Source organism: Schistocerca serialis, chromosome 7 (assembly GCF_023864345.2).
Source record: "Schistocerca serialis cubense isolate TAMUIC-IGC-003099 chromosome 7, iqSchSeri2.2, whole genome shotgun sequence".
NCBI lineage: Eukaryota > Metazoa > Arthropoda > Insecta > Orthoptera > Acrididae > Schistocerca > Schistocerca serialis.
This window is the reverse complement of record NC_064644.1, coordinates 43,034,802-43,058,948: the sequence shown is the minus strand read 5'-3', so window position 1 is coordinate 43,058,948 and position 24,147 is coordinate 43,034,802. Positions and strand designations below refer to the sequence as shown.

Here is a 24,147-nt window from a genome sequence, read left to right as displayed (position 1 = left end):
GATGTGTGAGTAGGTACCACACATGTTCTATCAGGAACAGATCTGGGAATCTTGCTGGCCATGGGTGTAGCTCAGCATCATGCAGGCAGTTTGTAGAGACATGTGGCTGGTATGGATGACCATTGTCCTTTTGAAAAACAGTGCCATAATGCTATTGCATCAGAAGTAGCACATGAGGATGCAGGATGTTAATGACATACCATTGTGCCACAAGAGTTCCCTCAGTCACTACCAGCTGCGGCCTGAAGTCATACTTGATTGCTCCTAACACCATGATGCCAGGAGTAACAAACACCACAGTACCTCTCAAAACCATTCTAAGTCGCCGACATTGGTTGTCTGTGATAGTGTAGAATTGCGTTTCATCACTTAAGACAATACAACGCCGTTCATCAACAGTCCGTGCTTCCCAGTCATGGTGCCACTCCAGACACATCCATTTGTGTCTGCAAGTGGCGATAATTCCCTAGTCTGGCTGCTGCTACTCTCCAACTAATGGTGAGGGATGACACAGAACATTGCAGGATGTCTATTACTTGTTCCTGGATTTAAGGCACAGATGTGTAGGGGTTACAGCTTGCTTGGTTCACAATATAACAGTCCTATGGTCATTTAGAACCTTGATGATTATGTCTGTCCTCACATTCCGTGTAGCCCAACATCTGGCAAGTGTTACATCTGAATGCCCCACAAATCTGGATATTGCATGACTCATCCTGTCAGCCAGGCGGAGACCCACAATGATGCCCGTTTCAAACTCCATCAGGTGCCGATAATGCTGTCTCACATGTGTATGTGGTATCTCTGTATCTGTCACTGTGATTGTTCAACATCTGACACTGTACATGCCTGTTATATACTGTATTTACTCGAATCTAAGCCGCACCTGAAAAATGAGACTCAAAATCGAGGAAAAATAATTTTCCCGAATCTAAGCCGCACCCGAAATTTGAGACTCGAAATTTGAGTGGAGAGAAAAGTTTTAGACCGCACCTCCAAATTGAAACAAAGTTAATCCATTGTAACATGAGACACAATTTAGGTTGAATGGATGAAGATACAGCTATAGTAGTTTGGTTCGAGTCGTAAGCTTAGCAATTAAGCTTTACCAGGTAGCCATTGCTATGCGTCAGGCACTCCATCCTTATTTAGACGGTTACCCTTCTTTTTTCACCTGCTTCATCTGGTTTGAATCGATTGCTTATTTTGCTCTGATCTAATACGTGCCGTTCTCTTTGTTATAGGTTTTTACGTCACTCTAAGCTGAAAATGCATTATTGTACTGTGTCATGCATCGTTTGTCGCATTCTGATTATGAGTGTTTACAACCTGTTGCTGCTCGCGGCATGGCTTTCTTTTGTGCGCGCTACCACCGCTTACAGTAAAAAAAAGAGAGGAATTGTCTCATTAGCGAAACAATGGCAAGAGACTGCTATTTGTTGTTACTTACACTGCTGCTATCTTTGATAATGATCAACGAGAACCAAATAATAGACTGCGTATGATAGAAGATGTTCTGAACGAGAGTTTAGCAAAAACTTTCTCAGTTTGAAAATCTTTGCAAATGCCTCCTTAGTACATTACATTCTGCACAGAAATCAGAGTCATCTTAGATTTAAAAGTCTAGTCAGTTGCCGTGCTTCATTTCTGACTGTATCACTATTCAGCATAAGAATACGAATATAAACATGACATTATATGTATATTCTTCCGCGTTTGCTGTTGTCTCACTCTAGTTTCGTAGTTTATTAGGCAGACGGGATGTAAATGAGATAGCAGCAAATACGAAAGAATACATGGCATAATGTTTATAGTTGTATTATTCTTATGGTGAACAGAATACTGCATGTGATTCACGATTCACAAAAGTTCCTGTTAGCAACCTTCTCTTGTCACAGGTAGGAAAAAATTCAGAACGTAGAATGGCCATATTGACATACATCGCAAACAGTCTTGCCAGTCTGATTTTCGTAGCAGATTTTTAGTGATGACTTCAAATGCAGAGTGTGTTGTTGTTGTTGTTGTTGTTGTTGTTGTTGGTTGTTGTTGTTGTCTTCAGTCTGTAGACTTGTTTGATGCAGCTCTCCATGCTTTTCTATCCTGTGCAATGCAGAGTAGCACCACATAAAATAAGGATGAAAATAACTTAGAAATTAAACGCTGAAATTTAAAACAAAATTTTATTGGGTTTCTGATACATCTTATATGAAATGTTTGAAATATCAGTCATGATTCTGAATCACTATCACTCGATTCTTTGTCACTCATTTCTTCATACAGAGCATCATCCTCCATACCATCTAGTGCATTGGCTCTCGTACATTTTTTAAATGCTTGTTGCACAGTCTGATTTGGGACACTTCGATGCATTGTAAATCCATTGGTACACTTGTGACAAACATGCGGATTTTACAAGCCCTGTTGGTGTCAGCTGTCTGTCACTTTTCGAAAGCCAGTCTGTGTACATGTGATAAGCTTGTCCTTAAATGGTTTATTCAAACAGACGTCAAGTGGTTGTAGAATTGATGTCATCCCACCTGGAATTACTGCCAAGTCTGTTTTAGTTTCCTCTAATTTTCGTTTTACTGCAGGTGTTGTATGGCCTGCGTACACATCTAATACCAACAGACTGTGTAAACCAAGCATTGCACCAGAACGATGATTCCACACATGCCTACTTCATTCCAGCACCATGTACTCCGAAAATCACCCAGTTTCATTTGCTCGTACAATTAAGTTTATGGAAGCACTTCTGATTTTGGTCAAGTCTTTCGCTTGAAAACTATGAATGGGGGGTAATTTATGTCCATCTGCTGTGCAAGAAAGCATGATGGACATCCGCTGTTTTTCACCCCTGATGTAAGAACATTTATGTCTTTCTTTCCTTTGGCGTCAACCATATTTGACAGCATGTAAAAATATATGGGATTTTTGTCAGCATTTCCTATCTGACCAAGGAGGCATTGCTTTTCTGTGCGCCACCTAATTATGAAGCATTGAAATTCCACAAGCTTATCTTCATAATTTTTCGGCAGCTTCTGTGCAACTGAAGTTCGCCTCCGAAGTGAAAAACACCAGTGCTTCATAAACAGATTAGTCCAGCTGCGACTAGCCTTAAATTTTTCAATTTTTTGCTCCCTAGCAATTTCATGTGCCTTAATTTTTAAAATTTCAGCATTCGCAAGCAGGAATTTCTGATGCTGTTCCCTAACAAACTCATTTACAATCACTTCTAGTGCATGATATTGGCCACACTTTGGCCCACTAAATGCTTTCCTGTTATTGGAACATTCGAATAATTTGTCTCTCTACAGTCACCATCGCCTGATGTTGCTCTCATCAATCCTGTATCGCAGAACTGCAGCACGATTAGAACTTTGTTCCGCAAAAGAAATAACTCCCCTCTTGAATTTGGCACTATAATGAAAGTGCTTCATTATGGTTCACTAACACCAACAAGCACTTCACAAAATTCCACGAAGCAATAGGTGCCGCTACGTGAAATCTTAATGAGCTTGTCCTCTACCTTTTTTTAAATTTATATACTGATGCAGAGGTTTTAGCGCCAGTATTTATCTTTGTGCCTGCAAAGCACGCCTGTGTAGCACTACATATATTCAACGGCGGAAGTTAGTTGTGACGTTACCTACCAACATCTTTCAGAACTTCTGCTTTCTTTGCACTCGATTCTAAGTCGCAGGCGGTCTTTCAGATTACAAAAACCGGGAAAAAGTGCGGCTGAGATTCGAGTAAATACGGTACCCTACCAGACATGATAACATCGCTAAACACAAACAACACTAATACACTCTGATGACCATTCTACTGTCACTCAGCTCTGCTGCTCTAATCATTTGTACATCCACTGATGATACGTACATTATGGAGTTACTTTGACATTGGACCATGTCTTCTGGGTGCTTCACTTTTTTTGTCAGGAAACCTATTTTAGAGAAATACTAGTCTCTTACTAATTTGGCCAACAATTCTTCTGGTCGTGGAAGGGATTAAAATTCATTGTTGCATCATGCATTAATAGTTGGTTTGAAATTGCCACATTTGTGAATAGACCAACTTGGTATTTTGATGATCACAATGGCTAAAGCCCATTGAATAGAGAAAATGGAGTAATGACATGGATTGCCTGCAACGTCTGTAGTTGTTCATATATGGCAGACAGAACTGAATGAGCTCTTTAAAAAACAAGGCTGATCAAGGACACATGAGGTAAAATAATCTTGTCTGCATCCAAGCAGTGTTCTTACATACTTTTACGTATTTAGTGTGTGAGTTAACCCTTCAGTAGTACTGTTGGTATACTGTATACATACACACACTCTCTGCTGTGGTGATTGGAGCAGTATAGAGCCAAGGTACTGGTCTGTATCGATATGCATGCGACACCATGCTTACCAATATGTTCCAAAATGCCATGCATACTGAGGTTCTGTTGGCGATAAAAAGTTAGGGTCAAGTGTATTGTATCACCCTTGAGCTGGAGACCAATTGTATATCCATCTTAGTGTCACTATTCTACAGTACAGGGGCAAAATGTGAATATTACAAACTTTCTCTTGCTTAGGCAAATGGAGCAAATTGGTTGGTTCTTTTTGAACTTGATGTGGTCTATAGTGGGCTTGATGGGACTTATGGAGGCACTTTTAGTTCATGTGAGATTCCTTGGGGAACACCCCCCTCCAATAAAGAGGATTTTTTTACTATATTTTCACCATTACCAGCTGAGAACAACCCAGTCTAGGATTCCAAGATGACTATGAACAGCAAGTGGATGAAATTTTTATGACCTTTTCCTAAGATCACAATCTTGAACACCATTAGCAGGAGGCAGCAGGTGCCCATGTCAGTGCAGGAGGTGCCTGGGTCAGTGTGGGAAGCACTTGCTTCAGAACTGGATCCATCGAGAGACCAGATCATCTCTTCTGCGTGGGTTCGGGTCACAGGCGGAGAGGTGGTCACACACAGCCTGGGCAGTGGACAGGCACAGCCTAGGCTTTGGGCAAGCATAGCGAACTGCAATCATGGTGGATGCCATTGCGGAAGCAAAAATGATAAAAGGAGATGACCTAAAGAACCACTGTACAAGGGAGGCCTTTCACTGACACACATGACAGTGCTGCGAAAGTTGTGTCTACTGCAACAGATGGACAAAATACAACACAAGGAAACTTAGAGGGCATCAAACAACCAACAACCAAAAGTGCCTAAGAAGGTTTAGCAGAGGTCATAAAGATTCTGTCCCATGGTAGCATGGGTGCCAGCCAAGGAAGAAAAATTGTGTGCAGTGTCGAATGTAGATAGTGGCAAGCCATGACCAAGGACAGGAAATATCTGTGTGTTATAGCTTACCAAGCTGCGTTTGATGGGAGCCAATGACATGGAGCCGAGACGTGTGTACGGTTGCAAGTTGAGGACCCAAACAGCTGCTCTGGTGTCCACATGCAACTCTCATATTGCATGATGCAAGAGGTGCAAGATGAAGTGCTGCAGGGTGCCCATTTTGTTGTTGCTGATGGAGTTGTCTATTGTGGCCAGGTTTCCTGATTGGGACTGCAGCAGCTTCCTCTTGACACAGCAGGCTTGCTACCATGTGGTGATGAGTTCCAGGAACAGCAAAGTCCATCCCCTCCCCACACCCAACCCCCATCCTTTGATTGGAGAAAGTGGAAACAGTGGATCCACACAACAAGGAGTGCACTGAAGAACGTCATCATTGGGTGCAAGGAGAAGAATTTCATCCATGAACATGGAGCTGGCAGATCGCAGCACAGGGAAAAGGCTACGTGATTGGTAGTGCACAGGTGCATAAACGACAGGAAGAAAACAATACACTACCATGACAGCAAGGGAGAGCAAAGCTGGTCCAGAAAAGGGGGCTAATTGACACAACAGGAGATCAACAAACATGACAACAAGAAGAGGGAGGACGTTCCTGAAAAGGAGACCAGTCAATCGAACAATGAAAAGGAGGCTATTCCTGAAAAGGAACCCAACTTACATAACAATGAAGAGAGGTGGGCCATTCCTGACAATGAGCCCATGACAAAAACAAAGTGTTACCAGTGTCTGTATTTGTTACCCAAAAGTTGATGAAGTGTTGGCACATTATAGCTAGAAGCTTGTCAAACACAAAATGAGACGAAGTGGAGATGGGGCCATGTGACTTGCTAATCTGCAGCAAAGCCTTCAGACTATGGAACACTACAGTGGTACACCAAAACATGGTGGAGCCTGAACAGTCAATGTAGTGGTCTAAAGCAGCCGTATGAAGTTGCCATTGCTGGAGAAGCACACAAAGTTCTGTGATCGAGCACACAAAAGTTCCAGAGTGGAGCAAGTGAAGATTCTATTTGTTGCCACTTGTGTAGTGACTCCAAGCACAATGAAAGATGTGGTTACAATAAATCCACAGTTTATTAGGTCGTGGAGTGACAGCATAACACTATTAGCTCACAGAGTCATAGCGTACAGAGCAGGTACAGACTACGGACACTTACAGACTGTTTGGTGACTGGTACAGTTTTTTTAATGAGTGCAGAGAGGTGACAAGTACTGACTGCTGACAGGAGCCACTGCACAGCATTATAAAAGGCATTTGTCCACCAGGGGCCACTGGCTCTCAGCTGCAGGCAATAGAGGCACCGGACCACAATCACCAATATCTAGTGGAGGCCTGGAGTACCTGAATGGCATGCTACTCAAACTGCATGATATGCGCCACAGTAGTGGCAGTGAAGGTGCTGTAATGTACGAGTTACAACACATAGTCTCTTCAGATTTATTGCACACATCATTGATGTGTTTTGGATTGACAACCAGTTTTAAGTCAACCTTGGAGAAATTCATAACTGGCAGAAGCACAACAATGAAGAAATTCTGCAAACCAATTGTAAATGATTTTTTTAAGGTGACTGATTATCAGAATTTGAGAGACGGGATTCAGAGGCATTGTTGTCAAGTTTATGTTTATGAAAATCATAAAAAGTCAGCCGGCAAAAACCTTCATGGAAAATTTCTATTTTTTCACAACACTGTTTCTTTAAAAGTGCATTGTAAACAAACAATTTGGGTCAGATTTTGAGCCACCACTGTTTTAAAAATAATAAATGACAAATTTTAAAACATTTGTAATGTCACAACTGAGCAGTGTCATCTAAAGACTGTTTGCTTAAACTCAAAAGGCGGCCCTTGTTTTTGAAAAAAAAAAAAGGCAGAGGGATTTGGAGTGCAGACAGAACATAACCATGTTAATTATAATTTTAAATGGGAAACCCTCAACTGAAATTATTGATGACTGCTGTTACTCATAAAATCGTCTTGCATCAGCAGTATAGGGACAGTATAGCATTTTATAAGTGGATTAAAAATGTTGATTTGCTTACAGTGTTTCACATGTTTTCTTCATCGATTCTGTAGCTGTTGACCAAATAATTCAATTTGATTTGCATTATTGCATATATTTTGCTTGTTGTTCCTTATGGTGTAAATTTTCTTACATTCTCTATTTCATTTAGAGACCATCATGAGAGACAGAGCAGCATGGTCTGAGGCTGCTCGATCTGACCCTGAACGTCTAACTCTGGGTGAATTTCTTGCATTCCGCCATCCTGAATCCAGCCGTGCCACTGTCATGTCTTTGGTTGAGGAGCTACTTGACAAATTTGGTGAGAATGTTTTGTTGTATTTATTATTGGTTTATGTCTTTTATGATTTTAGAGTCAATATAAGAGTTCTTATTTGTGATGAAAACAGTTTATTATGCAACTGAAGTAGGTCCTTGTAGAAAACAGAGAAAAAAGGGAATATCAAGTAGTACATAGAAATAGATCACAGTATCTGCAAATATAAAACAAGTGTTATGAAAAATATAAATTTATACAATGAATTTCAATTAAGAAAAGGCCTTAAAATTGCCACGTATTCACTGATTTCGACATAGAGGCAGTAAGTCGCCCCAAATGGCTTCCCTTCTGTATATCAACAAGGTTAAAATATTCTTGTTCATATACAGAAACTACAGTACTATATGTATCTGGCTTTGGTTTCTACAAAATATCAGATGTGATTAAGACTAAAGCCTGCCAGTGCTCTACCTGTATCATATATTATTGTGCTGGCTGGTACTTGTACAACTACTGCTCTGGCAGCTGAGATTGTTTGGTATAAAGGTGAATAGGGCTAATCAACTCGGGCCAGTTATAGTGTAAGGAGGTCATTTTCACCTTCGTTGATCTTATTTGTTAGTGAGTGTTTCCATCACTCACCTTCTGCATCCAGTGGAACTTGTCAATTGATTGTTGGTGTCTCTAGATAACAGACACAATAATTCCACTGAAGCTCAGTTGTTTTCTCTTTATTTTCATGCACCTGTATGAATTCAATCTGTCAGAAATATAATTGGTAAAGTTAGCTACCTATTATTCGCCAGAGAAATTGCTGATAGTTCCATCGATAATTGTATTGATACAGTGTGTGGTGAGGATCAGTTTATTGTGTTTGTTTAGTAGCTAATGACAGTGTTTTGTTTTGCATGATGTTTTTGCATATATAATGTGTGTTAGATTTAGTAGGTGTAACAGGAAGTTAGAAGTCAAGGGGCGGAATGATTGATCGAACATTGGGGACCTTTACTTTTAGAATACTCCAAAATTTTTAAATTTCAACACACAATAGTGTTTTATATCATTCATTAACAAAAGTTACCATAATTTTAGAAAAACAGTAAACACATCTCTATTAAACAACAGACTTGCAGCTCTCAGGCTCCTCAGACAAATTATAAATAAGAAAATATCCCAACTATTAAGTATAAACTGGTACTTCATGAACGATCACCAGATGGCAATAAGAAAATTTACACAAAGTCCTCCCAGAAATGATTTGGTGACTTCCTGTTGTTGTTGTGGTCTTCAGTCCTGAGACTGGTTTGATGCAGCTCTCCATGCTACTCTATCCTGTGCAAGCTTCTTCATCTCCCAGTACCTACTGCAACCTACATCCTTCTGAATCTGCTTAGTGTATTCATCTCTTGGTCTCCCTCTACGATTTTTACCCTCCACGCTGCCCTCCAATACTAAATTGGTGATCCCCGGATGCCTCAGAACATGTCCTACCAACCGATCCCTTCTTCTAGTCAAGTTGTGCCACAAACTCCTCTTCTCTCCAATTCTATTCAATACCTCCTCATTAGTTATGTGATCTACCCATCTAATCTTCAGCACTCTTCTGTAGAGTCGTGTGAAGTTAGCACCCCTTTTTCGAGAAATATACATTTTTTTCAGAGTTCTTGATAGATATGGCATAGTTCTAGAGTTCTTTGTACAAAATTTCAATAGTTCTGCAGAATCTAGCGAAGAAAACAACAATATTCGAAAAAATTTTCGTATCAAAAACGTTCTTTGGCAATTTCCGCAAAATGTAAATAAGTACAAGAGTTCTGAGCACAGTTCTGAATAGAGCTCCAAGAGTTCTTTCGAAAATCCCAGTAACATTTTTTTGTGCAGTTAATAGTTTACGAGACAATTGCATTTTAATGAGAAAATCTTTTCACTTACTGTGAAGTTGGCACCCTTTTTTTCAGAAAGATATATTTTTTTCAGAGTTCTTGATAGATATGGCATAGTTCTAGAGTTCTTTGTACAAAATTTCAATAGTTCTGCAGAATTTAGCGAAGAAAACAACAAAATTCGAAAAAAATTTCGTATCGAAAACATTTTTTGTCAATTTTCGTAAAAATTAAACTTGTACAACAGTTCTGAGGACAGTTCAGAACAGAACCCCAAGTGCTCTATCGAAAATCCCAACAACATTTTTCTATGGCGATAATGGTTTGAGATAAATTGATTTAATATGGGACACACTTTCATTACGGAAAATATAAATATATTCGTACAACAGTTCTGATGACAGTTCTGGACACCACGTGAAGAGTTCTATCGAAAATCCTAGTGAAATTTTTTTGTGCAGGTAATAGTTTAATAGGTAATTGCAACTTAATTAAGAATTCCATAAGAGCTCCTACTGTGAAGCTGGCACCCTTTTTTTCACAAATGTATACTTTTTTCAGATTTCTTGATAGATATGCCATAGTTCTAGAGTTCTTTGTACAAAATTTCAATAGTTCTGCAGAATTTAGCGACGAAAACAACAATACTCGAAAAAAATTTCGTATCGAAAATATTCTTTGTCAATTTTCGCAAATTGTAAATAAGTACAACAGTTCTGAGCACAGTTCTGAACAGAACTCCAAGAGTTCTATCGAAAACCCAAGTAACATTTTTTTGTGCAGCTAATAGTTTACGAGATAATTGCAATTTAAGGAGAAAATCTTTTCACTTACTGTGAAGTTGGCACCCTTTTTTCACAAATGTATACTTTTTTCAGATTTCTTGATAGATATGCCATAGTTCTAGAGTTCTTTGTACAAAATTTCAATAGTTCTACAGAATTTAGCGACGAAAACAATATTCGAAAAAATGTTCGTATCGAAAACATTCTTCGTTAATTTTCGCAAATTGTAAATAAGTACAACAGTTCTGAGCACAGTTCTGAACAGAACTCCAAGAGTTCTATCAAAAAGCCAAGTAAAATTTTTTGTGCAGCTAATAGTTTACGAGATAATTGCATTTTAATGAGAAAATCTTTTCACTTACTGTGAAGTTGGCACCCTTTTTTTTAGAAATATATATTTTTTTCAGAGTTCTTTATAGATATGGCATAGTTCTAGAGTTCTTTGTACAAAATTTCAATAGTTCTGCCGAATTTAGCGAAGAAAACAACAAAATTGGGAAAAATTTTCGTATCGAAAACATTTTTTGTCAATTTTCGTAAAAATTAAACTTGTACAACAGTTCTGAGGACAGTTCTGAACAGAACCCCAAGAGCTCTATCGAAAATCCCAACAACATTTTTCTATGGCGATAATGGTTTGAGATAAATTGATTTAATATTGGATACACTTTCTTTACGGAAAATATAAATATATTCGTACAACAGTTCTGATGACAGTTCTGGACACCACGTGAAGAGTTCTATCGAAAATCCTAGTGAAATTTTTTTGTGCAGGAAATAGTTTAAGAGGTAATTGCAACTTAATTAAGAATTCCATAAGAGCTCCTACTGTGAAGCTGGCACCCTTTTTTTCAGAAATGTATACTTTTTTCAGATTTCTTGATAGATATGCCATAGTTCTAGAGTTCTTTGTACAAAATTTCAATAGTTCTGCAGAATTTAACGAAGAAAACAACAATACTCGAAAAAAATTTCGTATAGCAAACATTCGTTATTAATTTTCGCAAAAAGTAAATTCGGACAACAGTTCTGAGGGCAGCTCTGAACAGAACCCCAATAGTTCTATAGAATATCCTAATTACAATTTTTTGTGCAGCTAACACGTTACGATATAATTGCAATTTAATTAGGGAACCTCTTCACTTACTGTGAAGTTGGAATCCTTTTCTTCAGAAATATATATATATTTTCAGAGTTCTTGATAGAAATGTCATAGTTCTAGAGTTATTTGTACAAAATTTGAATAGTCCTGCATAATTTAGCGAAAAAAACAACAATACTCGAAAAATTTTTCGTATCGAATACATTCTTTGTCAATTTTCGCAAAAAGTAAATTCGTACAACAGTTCTGAACAGAGCACCAAGAGCTCTATCGAAAATCCTAATAACATCTTTTTGTGGCGATGATAGTTTATACGGTAACTGCTTTGATGTTAGACCCACTTTCTCCACAGAAAAAGTAAATTCGTTCAACAGTTTTGATGAACAGTTCTGGTTAACACGTCAAGACTTCTATCTATAATCATAATAACATTTTTTGTGGTTGTAATAGTTTGTATGGTAATTGATTAATTGTGGGGCACTCTTACTCAAAAAAAAAAAATTATGTCTGTTCGTATGCTCTGATGCCAGCTCTGGATAGCATTGTAAGAGTTCTATCGAAAAAACTAGTAACATATTCTGTGCAGGTAATTGTTTACATAGTAACTGCCATTATTAAGGAATGCTTATGAGCATTTCCCGTGAAGTTTGAACCCCTTTTACGATAAATATAAATTTTTTTCACAGTTCTTGATATATATGCAATAGTTCTAGATTTCCCTGCTCAAAACACGGATAGTTCTACAGAATTTTGGGAAGAAAACAATAACACGGCAAAATTTTGGTATGGTAAAAAATTATTTGTAAGTTTGGAAAAAATAAATTTGTATAACAGTTCTGTTGGCAGTTCTGGATAGCACCGGAAGAGTTGCATTGAAAATGATAAGAACATTTTTGTGGCGATAATAGTTTATACAATAATTGTTTTAATCTGATACTCACTTTATCTAATATAGCAAAATTCGTAGAATAGTTCTGATGACAGTTCTGAATATCACCCACAGAGTTCTACCAAAAACTATAATAACATTATTTGTGACGATGACATTATATGAGATAATTAATGTGGGACTCACTTTTGTCATGTAAAAGTAATAAATTCGTACAAAAGATCTGACGGCATTTCTTAATACGACCCTAAGAGTTCTACCGACAACTGTAATAACATTTTTTGTGGGGATAACAGTTAATGAGATAATAGCATTTTCGAGAGACCCACTTGGTCTACATTATAATAAATTGGCACAACCCTTTTGCTGCCAGTTCTGGATAGCACCGAAAGAGTTCTTTTAAAAACCCTCATAACATTTTTATGGTGCCAGTAGATTATGAAATAGATTGTGTGCTCTCTCTGCAGTGGGTGTGCGCCGATGTGAAACTTACTGGCAGATAAAAACTGTGTGCCGGACCGGGTCTCTAACCCCAGGCTGTGACCAAAGAATATCGTCACAATATCCTTTCGTCCAGGAGCGCTTCTTCTGCAATTTTCGTAGGACAACTTCTACGAAATTGGGAACGCAGGAGATGAAGTACTGCTGGAAGTTCAGCTATGAGTACGATCGTAAATTCTCACTTTTATTTTGGAAAACCGAAAATCGAAAACCGGATGTATATTCTACTAAATACAAAAAGTCTAAATGTTCAGCACTATACAAATGCCAGTACACCTTCTTAAGACTGACTGTAGTAACTGTAGGTGGAAGCGTGGGATGTGCACGCTTAGATGATTCAAGGAGAGAAGGCTCGTCAGTGCAAAACAAACAGATGGCTGAGAGAGCAGATACATTCACACGCGCCACTAACCAGATGGTGTCACACCTGTCGAGAATCGCACCAGAGGTACAATGAGCTGTGGTGGAGTGCTGTTGGCGTGGTTACTATGCAACTTACTTGATGGGCATCAATACACCGTTATATTAATGTACAATACTTGAGAAACAATGTCATTCACACACTCCGAGATCCTTATCACTCAGTACTAGACTAAACTACCGGCCTGGTGATAAGCAGCCTATGTACCTCACCGACTACACATCTTCGTGTTATAGGAAAAAAAAGAGAAAAATACCAAGGGACACAAAATATGAATCCGGATAAACCGGAAATCCGGATTATTGAGGACCAAATAAACGAGGTTCTTATTTACAAATTTCGAACTTCTTATTAACTTTAATACTGTATCCCCTCAACATTATAACACCTCTATCAGTCATGTATTGAATTAGGATTTAAACATACTACTTAGTTCGTTTGTACGATATATTCAGTAAATATACTTACATTTCTATACATTGTAAAGACTTAACTCTCGATGTAGTGTAACTCATCAAACTTCCACACTTCCTTTCTAACTAGAACAAATGTTTGCAACAATATTAACGACATCAATTTCAAATTTATTCGTTACACACAGCACATGTTTTTATGTATCCTAGCGGCTGGTGATGTTGCAATATAACTTTCATCCATGAGGGTCCTGGGCATATTTTTAGCTGTTAGTGGGTCCTGGATGTCATGAGAGTTCAAAACAATTACTGTTTTACGTGATAAAATTCATCTGGTTCTTCCTGATTCTAAAAATACACACTTCATGTGTGCCTTTAATTGTTGTATGTATGATTCAGTATCGACGCTAATGCTCTCTTGATGAGATATGAGCCGATTGCTCGTTTTTATCCACTGTGCCCTTTCGTATTTCATTTCAGCGATTAGTTTATTTGTTTATCAACGTAGTAAGTAGTACAAAGCTAATCCAGAATGTAAACTGCACTTAAATTCTGTTTGAACTGTTTAATAGTCAGTGTCCGGTGTCTGAATGTCAAATATCAGATTAATACACTGCGCCTGGTTGCGTTATTTTATAGGAATTTTATTATTTTAAGTGGGAAGTACTAGATAATGTTGAAGAAATTCGAAGCATATTGTTCGAAGAGCATAATATTATTCGAAATTTACCTGTACCAATAGGTGCAGCCAAAGCAGCATTTGTGATGCTGTAATTACCTCATAGATAACGATATTTGTCTACTGTAGTTTTGTATTCCAATCAGAATTTTGAGAGCATCAAAGCCTCATTTCAGCGTGAGAGAGGGGTAAAATCAATAGATGATATTGAATTGAAAGCCTTCATCAGTCTCTTGTTTTTAATTGTTGTTAACAAAAGTAACAGATAAAGCCTGGAAGATCTGTGTGGAACTGATGGTGATGGCATTGAAAAATTTCACCTCGCAAACGAACATAAAACGTTTCAAATTTATTCTGGAGAGCCTTAGATTTTACAGTTGCGCTATTCGTGATGAAAGGAGACAATTAGACAAGCTAACAGCTATTCGGGAAATATTTACTGTGTTTGTACGCAACTACCACAAATCTTACACCCTTGGAGAAAATGTTACAGTAGGCAAGAAGCTGGAAGGATTCTGTGGAAGGTACAGTTTTCGCCAATATGTATCAATCAAAACAAACGAGTAGGGATTCTTAAGTGTGGATTCTTAAGTATTTTACCTGTACAATTTGGAAATATACGCTGTGTTGCAACCAGAAGGATTTACCAACTGAGCAATAAACAATTTGATGTTGTTCTGTGACTGTGTAAACCTATATATCAGTCAGGTCGAAATGTGAAAGCGGACAACTGGTTTACTAGTACTGGAATGATAATAGAGCTATGAAGGGAGAGTTTTTCTTTTGTTGGCATGATGAAGAAATACAAGTGTGGAGATTTCTCTAGAGTTTGCTATCAGTAAAAGAAGGGCTGCCCACATTTCCTTTTTTGACTTCCACAAGACTGAACTCTAGTTTCCTCCGTACCTAAAAGGGGAAGTGAGTGATCCAGGCATCACGTTTGCATGAAGATAATTCGATAGATGCTGACATTGTAGATAAACGGAAGCCATCCACCGTAAATTTTAAAATAGCGTTAAGTGTAGTACTTTCACAGCGGATAAGCCGAATGCTTTGTACAACGCTGCAAGAAATGTGCGCCGCTGGTCAATGGTTGTATTTTTGTAATGATCAGTACAGTTGGAATCTATGCACAAGTGATTTATTGTGGCAACAGGAAGAATTGTATCAAAAGGAAAGGGTTCCTGAATCAGCTTTGTTATACAATGTTGTTTTCTTCGCTAAATTCTGCATAACTATTGAAATTTTGTACCGAGAACTCTATAACTATGACTTATCTATCAAGAACTCTGAAAAAAATATATATATTTCTGAAAAAAAGGGTGCCAGCTTCACAGTAGGAGCTCTTATGGGGTTCTTAATTAAGTTGCGATTACCTCTTAAACTATTACCTGCACTAAAAAATTCTACTAGGAATTTCGATAGAACTCTTCACGTGGTGTCCAGAACTGTCATCAGAACTGTTGTACGAATATATTTATATTTTCTGTAGAGAAAGTGTGTCCCACATTAAATCAATTTATCACAAACTATTATCGCCATAGAAAAATGTTATTAGGATTTTCGATAGAGCTCTTGGGGTTCTGTTCAGAACTGTCCTCAGAACTGTTGTACCAGTTTAATTTTTGCGAAAATTGACAAAAAATGATTTCGATAGAAAAATTTTTTCGAGTATTGTTGTTTTCTTCCCTAAATTCTGCAGAACTATTGAAATTTTGTACAAAGAACTCTAGAACTATGGCATATCTATCAAGAAATCTGAAAAAAGTATACATTTCTGAAAAAAAGGGTGCCAACTTCACAGTAAGTGAAAAGATTTTCTCCTTAAATTGCAATTATCTCGTAAACTATTAGCTGCACAAAAAAATGTTAATAGGGTTTTCGATAGAACTCTTGGAGTTCTGTTCAGAACTGTGCTCAGAACTGTTGTACTTATTTACAATTTGCGAAAATTGACGAAGAATGTCTTCGATACGAAAATTTTTTCGAATACTGTTTTCGTCGCTAAATTTTGCAGAACTATTGAAATTTTGTACAAAGACCTCTAGAACTATGGCATATCTATCAAGAAATCTGAAAAAAGTATACATTTGTGAAAAAAAGGGTGCCAACTTCACAGTAAGTGAAAAGATTTTCTCATTAAAATGCAATTATCTCGTAAACTATTAGCTGCACAAAAAAATTTTACTTGGATTTTCGAAAGAACTCTTGGAGCTCTGTTCAGAACTGTGTTCTGAACTCTTGTACTTATTTACATTTTGCGGAAATTGCCAAAGAACGTTTTCGATACGAAATTTTTTTCGAGTATTGTTGTTTTCGTCGCTAAATTCTGCAGAACTATTGAAATTTTGAACAAAGAACTCTAGAACTATGCCATATCTATCAAGAACTCTGAAAAAAATATATCTTTCTGAAAAAAAGGGTGCCAACTTCACAGTAAGTGAAAAGATTTTCTCATTAAAATGCAATTATCTCGTAAACTAGTAGCTGCACAAAAAAACGTTACTTGGATTTTCGAAAGAACTCTTGGAGCTCTGTTCAGAACTGTGCTCAGAACTCTTGTACTTATTTACATTTTGCGGAAATTGCCAAAGAACGTTTTCGATACGAAAATTTTTTCGAATATTGTTGTTTTCTTCGCTAAATTCTGCAGAACTATTGAAATTTTGTACAAAGAACTCTAGAACTATTCCATATCTATCAAGAACTCTGAAAAAAATGTATATTTCTCGAAAAAGGGGTGCTAACTTCACACGACTCTTCTGTAGCACCACATTTCGAAAGCTTCTGTTCTCTTCTTGTCTAAACTATTTATAGTCCATGTATCACTTCCATACATGGCAACACTCCACACAAATACTTTCAGAAACGACATCCTGACACTTAAATCTGTACTCGATGATAACAAATTTCTCTTCTTCAGAAACGCTTTCCTTCCCATTGCCAGTCTACATTTTATATCCTCTCTACTTCGACCATCATCACTTATTTTACTCCCCAAATAGCAAAACTCCTTTACTACTTTAAGTATCTCATTTCGTAATCTAATTCCCTCAGCATCACCCGATTTAGTTCGACTACATTCCATTATCCTCGTTTTGCTTTTGTTGATGTTCATCTTATACCCTCCTTTCAAGACACTGTCCATTCCGTTCAACTGCTCTTCCAAGTCCTTTGCTGTCTCTGACAGAATTACAATGTCATCGGCGAACCTCAAAGTTTTGATTTCTGCTCCATGGATTTTAATACCTACTCCAAATTTTTCTTTTGTTTCCTTCACTGCTTGCTCAATATACAGATTGAATAACATCGGGGAGATGTTACAACCCTGTCTCACTCCCTTCCCAACCACTGCTTCCCTTTCATGCCCCCCAACTCTTATAACTGCCATCTGGTTTCTGTACAAATTGTAAACAGCCTTTAGCTCCCTGTATTTTACCCCTGCCACCTTCAGAATTTGAAAGAGAGTATTCCACTCAACATTGTCAAAAGCTTTTTCCATGTCTACAAATGCTAGAAATGTAGGGTTGCCTTTCCTTAACCTAGCTTCTAAGATATTGCCTCATGTGTTCTAATATTTCTATGGAATCCAACCTGATCTTCCCCGAGGTTGGCTTTTACTAGTTTTTCCATTTGTCTGTAAAGAATTCGCGTTAGTATTTTGCAGCTGTGACTTATTAAACTGATAGTTCGGTAATTTTCACATCTGTCAACACCTGCTTTCTTTGGGATTGGAATTATTACATTCTTCTTGAAATCTGAGGGTATTTCGCCTGTCTCATACATCTTGCTCACCAGATGGTAGAGTTTTGTCAGGACTGGCTCTCCCAAGGCTGTCAGTAGTTCTAATGGAATGTTGTCTACTCCGGGTGCCTTGTTTCGACTCAGGTCCTTCAGTGCTCTGTCAAACTCTTCACGCAGTATCGTATCTCCCATTTCATCTTCATCTACATCCTCTTCCATTCCCATAATATTGCCCTCAAGTACATCGCACTTGTATAGACCCTCTATATACTCCTTCCACCTTTCTGCTTTCCTGTCTTTGCTTAGAACTGGGTTTCCATCTGTCCTCTTGATATTCTTACAAGTGGTTCTCTTTTCTCCAAAGGTCTCTTTAATTTTCCTGTAGGCAGTATCTATCTTACCCCTAGTGAGATATGCCTCTACTTCCTTACATTTGTCGTCTAGCCATCTCTGCTTAGCCACTTTGCCCTTCCTGTCGATATCATTTTTGAGATGTTTGTATTCCTTTTTGCCTGCTTCATTTACTGCATTTTTATATTTTCTCCTTTCATCAATTAAATTCAATATTTCTTCTGTTACCCAAGGATTTCTACTAGCCCTTGTCTTTTTACCTACTTGATCCTCTGCTGCCTTCGCTACTTCAGTCCTCAGAGCTACCCATTCTTCTTCTACTGTATTTCTTTCCCCCATTCCTGTCAATTGTTCCCATATGCTCTCCCTGAAACTCTGTACAACCTCTGGTTTAGTCAGTTTATCCAGGTCCCATCTCCTTAAATTGCCACCTTTTTGCAGTTTCTTCAGTTTTAATCTACAGTTCATAACCAATAGATTGTGGTTAGAGTCCACATCTGCCCCTGGAAATGTCTTAAAGTTTAAAACCTGGTTCCTAAATCTCTGTCTTACTATTATATAATCTATCTGAAACCTGTCAGTATCTCCTGGCTTCTTCCATATATTCAACCTTCTTTTATGATTCTTGAACTAAGTGTTAGCTATGATGAAGTTGTGCTCTGTGCAAAATTCTACCAGGCGGCTTCCTCTTTCATTTCTTACCCCCAATCCATATTCACCTACTATGTTTCCTTCTCTCCCTTTTCCTCCTGCCGAATTCCAGTCACCCATGAGTATTAAATTTTCGTCTCCCTTCACTATCTGAATAATTTCTTTTATTTCATCATACATTTCATCAATTTCTTCATCATCTGCAGAGCTAGTTGGCTTATAAACTTGTACTACCTTAGTAGGTGTGGGCTTTATGTCTATCTTGGCCACAATAATGCATTCACTATGCTGTTTGTAGTAGCTTACCCGCACCCCTATTTTTTTATTCATTATTAAACCTACTCCTGCATTACCCCTATTTGATTTTGTATTTATAACCCTGTATTCACCTGACCAAAAGTCTTGTTCCTCCTGCCACCGAACTTCTCTAATTCATACTATATCTAACTTTAACTTATCCATTTCCCCTTTAAATATTCTAATCTACCTGCCCGATTAAGGGATCTGACATTCCATGCTCCGATCCGTAGAACTCCAGTTTTCTTTCTCCTGATAATGACGTCCTCTTGAGTAGTCCCTGCCTGGAGATCAGAATGAGGGACTATTTTACCTCTGAAGTATTATACCCAAGAGGACGCCATCATCATTTAATCATACAGTAAAGCTGCATGCCCTCGGGAAAAATTATGGCTGTAGTTTCCCCTTGCTTTCAGCCGTTCGCAGTACCAGAACAGCAAGGCCATTTTGGTTAGCGTTACAAGGCCAGATCAGTCAATCATCCAGACTGTTGCCCCTGCAACTACTGAAAAGACTGCTGCCCCTCTTCAGGAACCACATATTTGTCTGGCCTCTCAACAGATACCCCTCCGTTGTGGTTGCACCTACGGTACGGCTATCTGTATTGTTGAGGCAAGCAAGCCTCCCCGCCAATGGCAAGGTCCATGGTTCATGGGGGGATGACTTCTGTATAATCAAATGTAATAACAGTACAAAACGTGACTGAGGAACAGCTCCCCTATGCTAGAATCACGCACTCTGTATGTCTGTTCAGTGATACCATTAACAGCATTACATAAAAGACAGAATAGCATTTAATTATGGTGTGTTAAAATCAGTTCTTAAAGAGAAAGTGTTATTAGCAGTAGAAATCTTTCAAATAGACATATATAAAAAATGGTATACTACAACTATTAATGAAATAAAGCAACATGTCTTCCCTTCTGTCAGTGTGTTGCTGCAGAGTGAAATACTTCCATACAATGTCAATATTTCCTCTTAGTTCTTGCTCCTCCCACCAATAATAACACTCTCATCCACGTATGCTTTAGTGCTTGCAGAACAACACAGTGCAATAAAATGCCACCTGTAACAAACTCGAGTTAATTTGCAGGGACAGTGTTGAAAGGTACTCAGTTCCACAGTAATCCAAAAGGCCACTCCGTTGGAAGCATGATAAGCACTATAAGTGATTTACTATGAGACCACAACCTATGCCAATCTCCAATATCAGAAATGCTTGGCATCCTCAGCAGCATTGCCTATCCCCTTGGACATAATCACAGCTTGGCCACACAATCCGCTATGCATGTTCCATCCCAGTTGCAGCAAACATGAGCAGTCTGAGTTCATCCAAGGCAACACAGTAGCTGAACTCGAAGCCCATCGTCTCACTGCCCTCATCACCTCATTGCACGCTCTGTGCACCACTTTGTGTGCATCTGTGAGACTCCTGCCAGCAAATAGCTGCATCCTCTGTCGGTGTTGACATGAACCTGATGCCCGCCAGAGGTGAGGTCGTGAGCCGCAAGCAACACCAGTGCTAACACGGCACATAGGAAAGTTCTGGTTTAAAGTAAATACCTTAGTAGTGAAAGAGGCCATTCACCAAAAGGCAGAAGTGTTGAGCTGTCGACAGACACACACACACACTTACACACACACTCACACAAACACATACACACAATACTAATACTGCAGTTCAGAAAGTGGGCTAGGTTGGGGTGGGGATTGTGTTGGGTGGAGTGTGTAGAGGCAGAGAGAGGTGGATGGCAGGAAGAAGGATTGGGGGGAGGCAGCTGGTTTGCTGTTTAGGAATGTGAGAGGGAGGAGTGTCAGGTGTTTCACAGGTGATGGAGCTGGCAGGGTGTGGTACACGCTGAAGGTGACATGGGGACTTGAATTGGAGGGGCTTACCGTAGGATGAGGCCAGCGTAATTAAGGGAGCAGAAAATGTGTTGTAACGATAACTCCCTCTTCTCAGTTCAGGAAAGCTGGTAATGGAGGTGAGTATCCTGATATCCTGATGACCCGGGTTGTGAAACAGCCATTGAAATCAAATATTTTGACAGCGGTCATCCCTTACACATCAAAAAATCCCTCCCATGCAGACTGGCCACCTAGGGAGGGCATAGGGCATATCTACAGTGGCAGGTTCTCTAAAGGATTTCCAGCTCCCATGGTCTATGGGTAGTGTCTTTGATTAGTAATCAAAACGTCTTTGGTCCCCACTTCAAATCCCGCCACTACTTAAACTTTGATTAATAATCGGCAAGGGCTGCTGAAGACTACTGGGATAAGAGTCACCCTCATTCTGCCAACAGCATTGTCAAAGAGGGCGGAGGAGCAGATAGAGGTTAGGAGCACTCTCTTGTCCCTGAGGTGGGAAACTGTCCCTAAAGGCAGAAGAATCAGCAATGATCAATGGCATGAGGATGCAAAGGCAATGAAAACCAGTGCATTAAAGACATATAATGTATATCCCATGACACGTAGCCTGGTATTGAAAAAGTGTCATGATGATCTCTCCATTGGCAAAAGATTCCGGAATGGTCCCCTTTTCGGATCTCTGGGAGGGGGAGTATCAAAGTGAAGGTGACCATGAGAAAAAGATTGAATAAACAACAAAAGGATAACTTTCTCCAAGTCGGGGTGTGGACTGTCAGAAGCTTGAACATGGTAGGAAAGCTAGAAAATCTGAAAATGGAAATACAAAGGGCAAAGGCTCAATCTAAATATAGTAGGGGTCAATGAAGTGAAATGGAAAGAAGACAAGGATTTCTGATCAGATGAGCATAGGGAAATATCAACAGCAACAGAAAATGGTATAAGGAGAGTAGGATTTGTTATGAATAGGAAGGAAAAGCAGAGAGTGTGTTAATGTGAACAGTTCAATGATAGGGCTGCCCCTATCAGAATCTACAGCAAACCAACACAGACAACAATAGTTCAGGTATACATGCCGATGTCACAAGCTGAAGATGAAGAGATAGGGAAAGTATATGAGGATATTGAAAGGGTAATACACTATGTAAAGGGAGATGAAAATCTAATAGTAAAAAAAAAAATGGCTCTGAGCACTATGGGACTTAACATCTGTGGTCATCAGTCCCCTAGAACTTAGAACTACTTAAACCTAACTAACCTAAGGACATCACACACATCCATGCCCAAGGCAGGATTCGAACCTGTGACCGTAGCAGTCTCGTGGTTCCGGACCGAGCGCCTAGAACCGTTAGACCACCGCGGCCGGCTCTAATAGTCAAGGGTGACTGGAATGCAGTTGTAGGGGAAGGAGTAGAAGAAAATATTACATGAGAATATGGGCTTGGGACAAGGAATGGAAGAGGAGAAAGACTAATTGAATTCTGTAATAAACTCAGCTAGTAATAGTGAATACTCTGTTCAAGAATCACAGGAGTAGGAGATATACTTCGAAAAGGTTGAGTGATATGAGGAGATTATAGTTAGATTACATCATGGTCAGGCAGAGATTCCGAAATCAGATACTGGATTGTAAGGTGTGCCCAGGTGCCAATGTAGGCTCAGATTAAAATTTAGTAGTGATGAAGAGTAGGCTGAAGTTTAAGAGATTAATCAGGAAGAATTAATATGCGAAGAAGTGGGATACAGAAGTACCAAAGAATGATGAGATACACTTGAAGTTCTGTAAGGCTATAGATACAGCAGTAAGGAATGACTATAGATACAGCAGTAAGGAATAGCTTGGTAGGCAGTACAGTTGAAGAGGAACAGACATCTCTGGAAAGGACAGTCACAGAAGTTGGAAATATAAACATAGATACAAACAAGGTAAATGCAAAGAAACTATCGGCAACAGAAGAAATACTTCAGTTGATTGATGAAAGAAGGAAGACCAAAAATGTTTAGGGAAATTCAGGAATACTGATATACAAGTCGCTGAGGATTAAATATTCCAGAAATATAGACTACTATGCATTGATAAAATGTCAGTTGTGTAGTGAAAGTGTTGTAAAATGAGAAAGAACATGTGCTATATATCAGGTATGGTATCAGATTAGATTAGTACTTGTTCCATAGATCATGAATACGACACTTCGTAATGATGTGGAATGTGTCTCTCTACCTACTGTACCAAACAATCCCTGTGTTTGTGCCCTAAATTGTAGTGGTCAAAAATTGGCAGCTGAAATTTGCAAGAAAGGTGTGAGTGACTCACTGGCTGACACATTGCGTTTATTTCTAAAGGAAGCAAACAAAGATGTAAAATTTTTAGAAGACAGTTTGAAAAGTGCTACAAAATCGTCAGAAGAACAAGGGCAACAAGGCCTGATAACCTCTACAGGCTACATGCCTGATTCTGTCACTAACAGCATACCAATGAAAAATGGTTTTTGCAGGCCTAGTACTGCCTACACAGACATAAATTCAAAGAAAGAATTAGTCCCAAAGCAGCACTGCGAATCAGTACAGATAAACAAAACAGTAAACACTGCAACCTGGTATGTTATACACAATGGAAAATCCCTGTTGAAAAATCGCAGCATCTCAGTTTACTCTGATAGTCATGGAAGAGGATTAGTAAAAACATTAAGGTCTGAGAATCTAGTTACTGCAACAAGTTTTGTGAAACTTTCTTCAACTTTACATGAAATAACAAGAATGGTATAAATAACAGTGCAGGCCTATCAGAAGAAAATGATAAATATATTGTGCTAGTAGTAGGTGCAAATGATGTTTATAGAAGTGAAGCAAAAGGGGCTATTCACAGATTAATAGAATACTTAAAAGGTTCAGGTAATTCTAAGATTATTGTCATGGGAAGTCCAC

At 38.7% G+C, this 24,147-nt stretch overlaps 1 protein-coding gene across 2 annotated transcripts in view; it reads left to right on the top strand.

Moving 5' to 3' along the window:
- LOC126412338 (45 kDa calcium-binding protein) overlaps positions 1–24,147 on the top strand; it is a 182,348-nt gene that overhangs the window by 83,962 nt on the left and 74,239 nt on the right. For both annotated transcript variants that reach the window (XM_050081880.1, XM_050081881.1), the window contains one exon: positions 7,533–7,682. In XM_050081880.1, the coding sequence (XP_049937837.1) occupies positions 7,533–7,682 (150 nt within the window). The remainder of the gene's footprint in view (positions 1–7,532; positions 7,683–24,147) is intronic.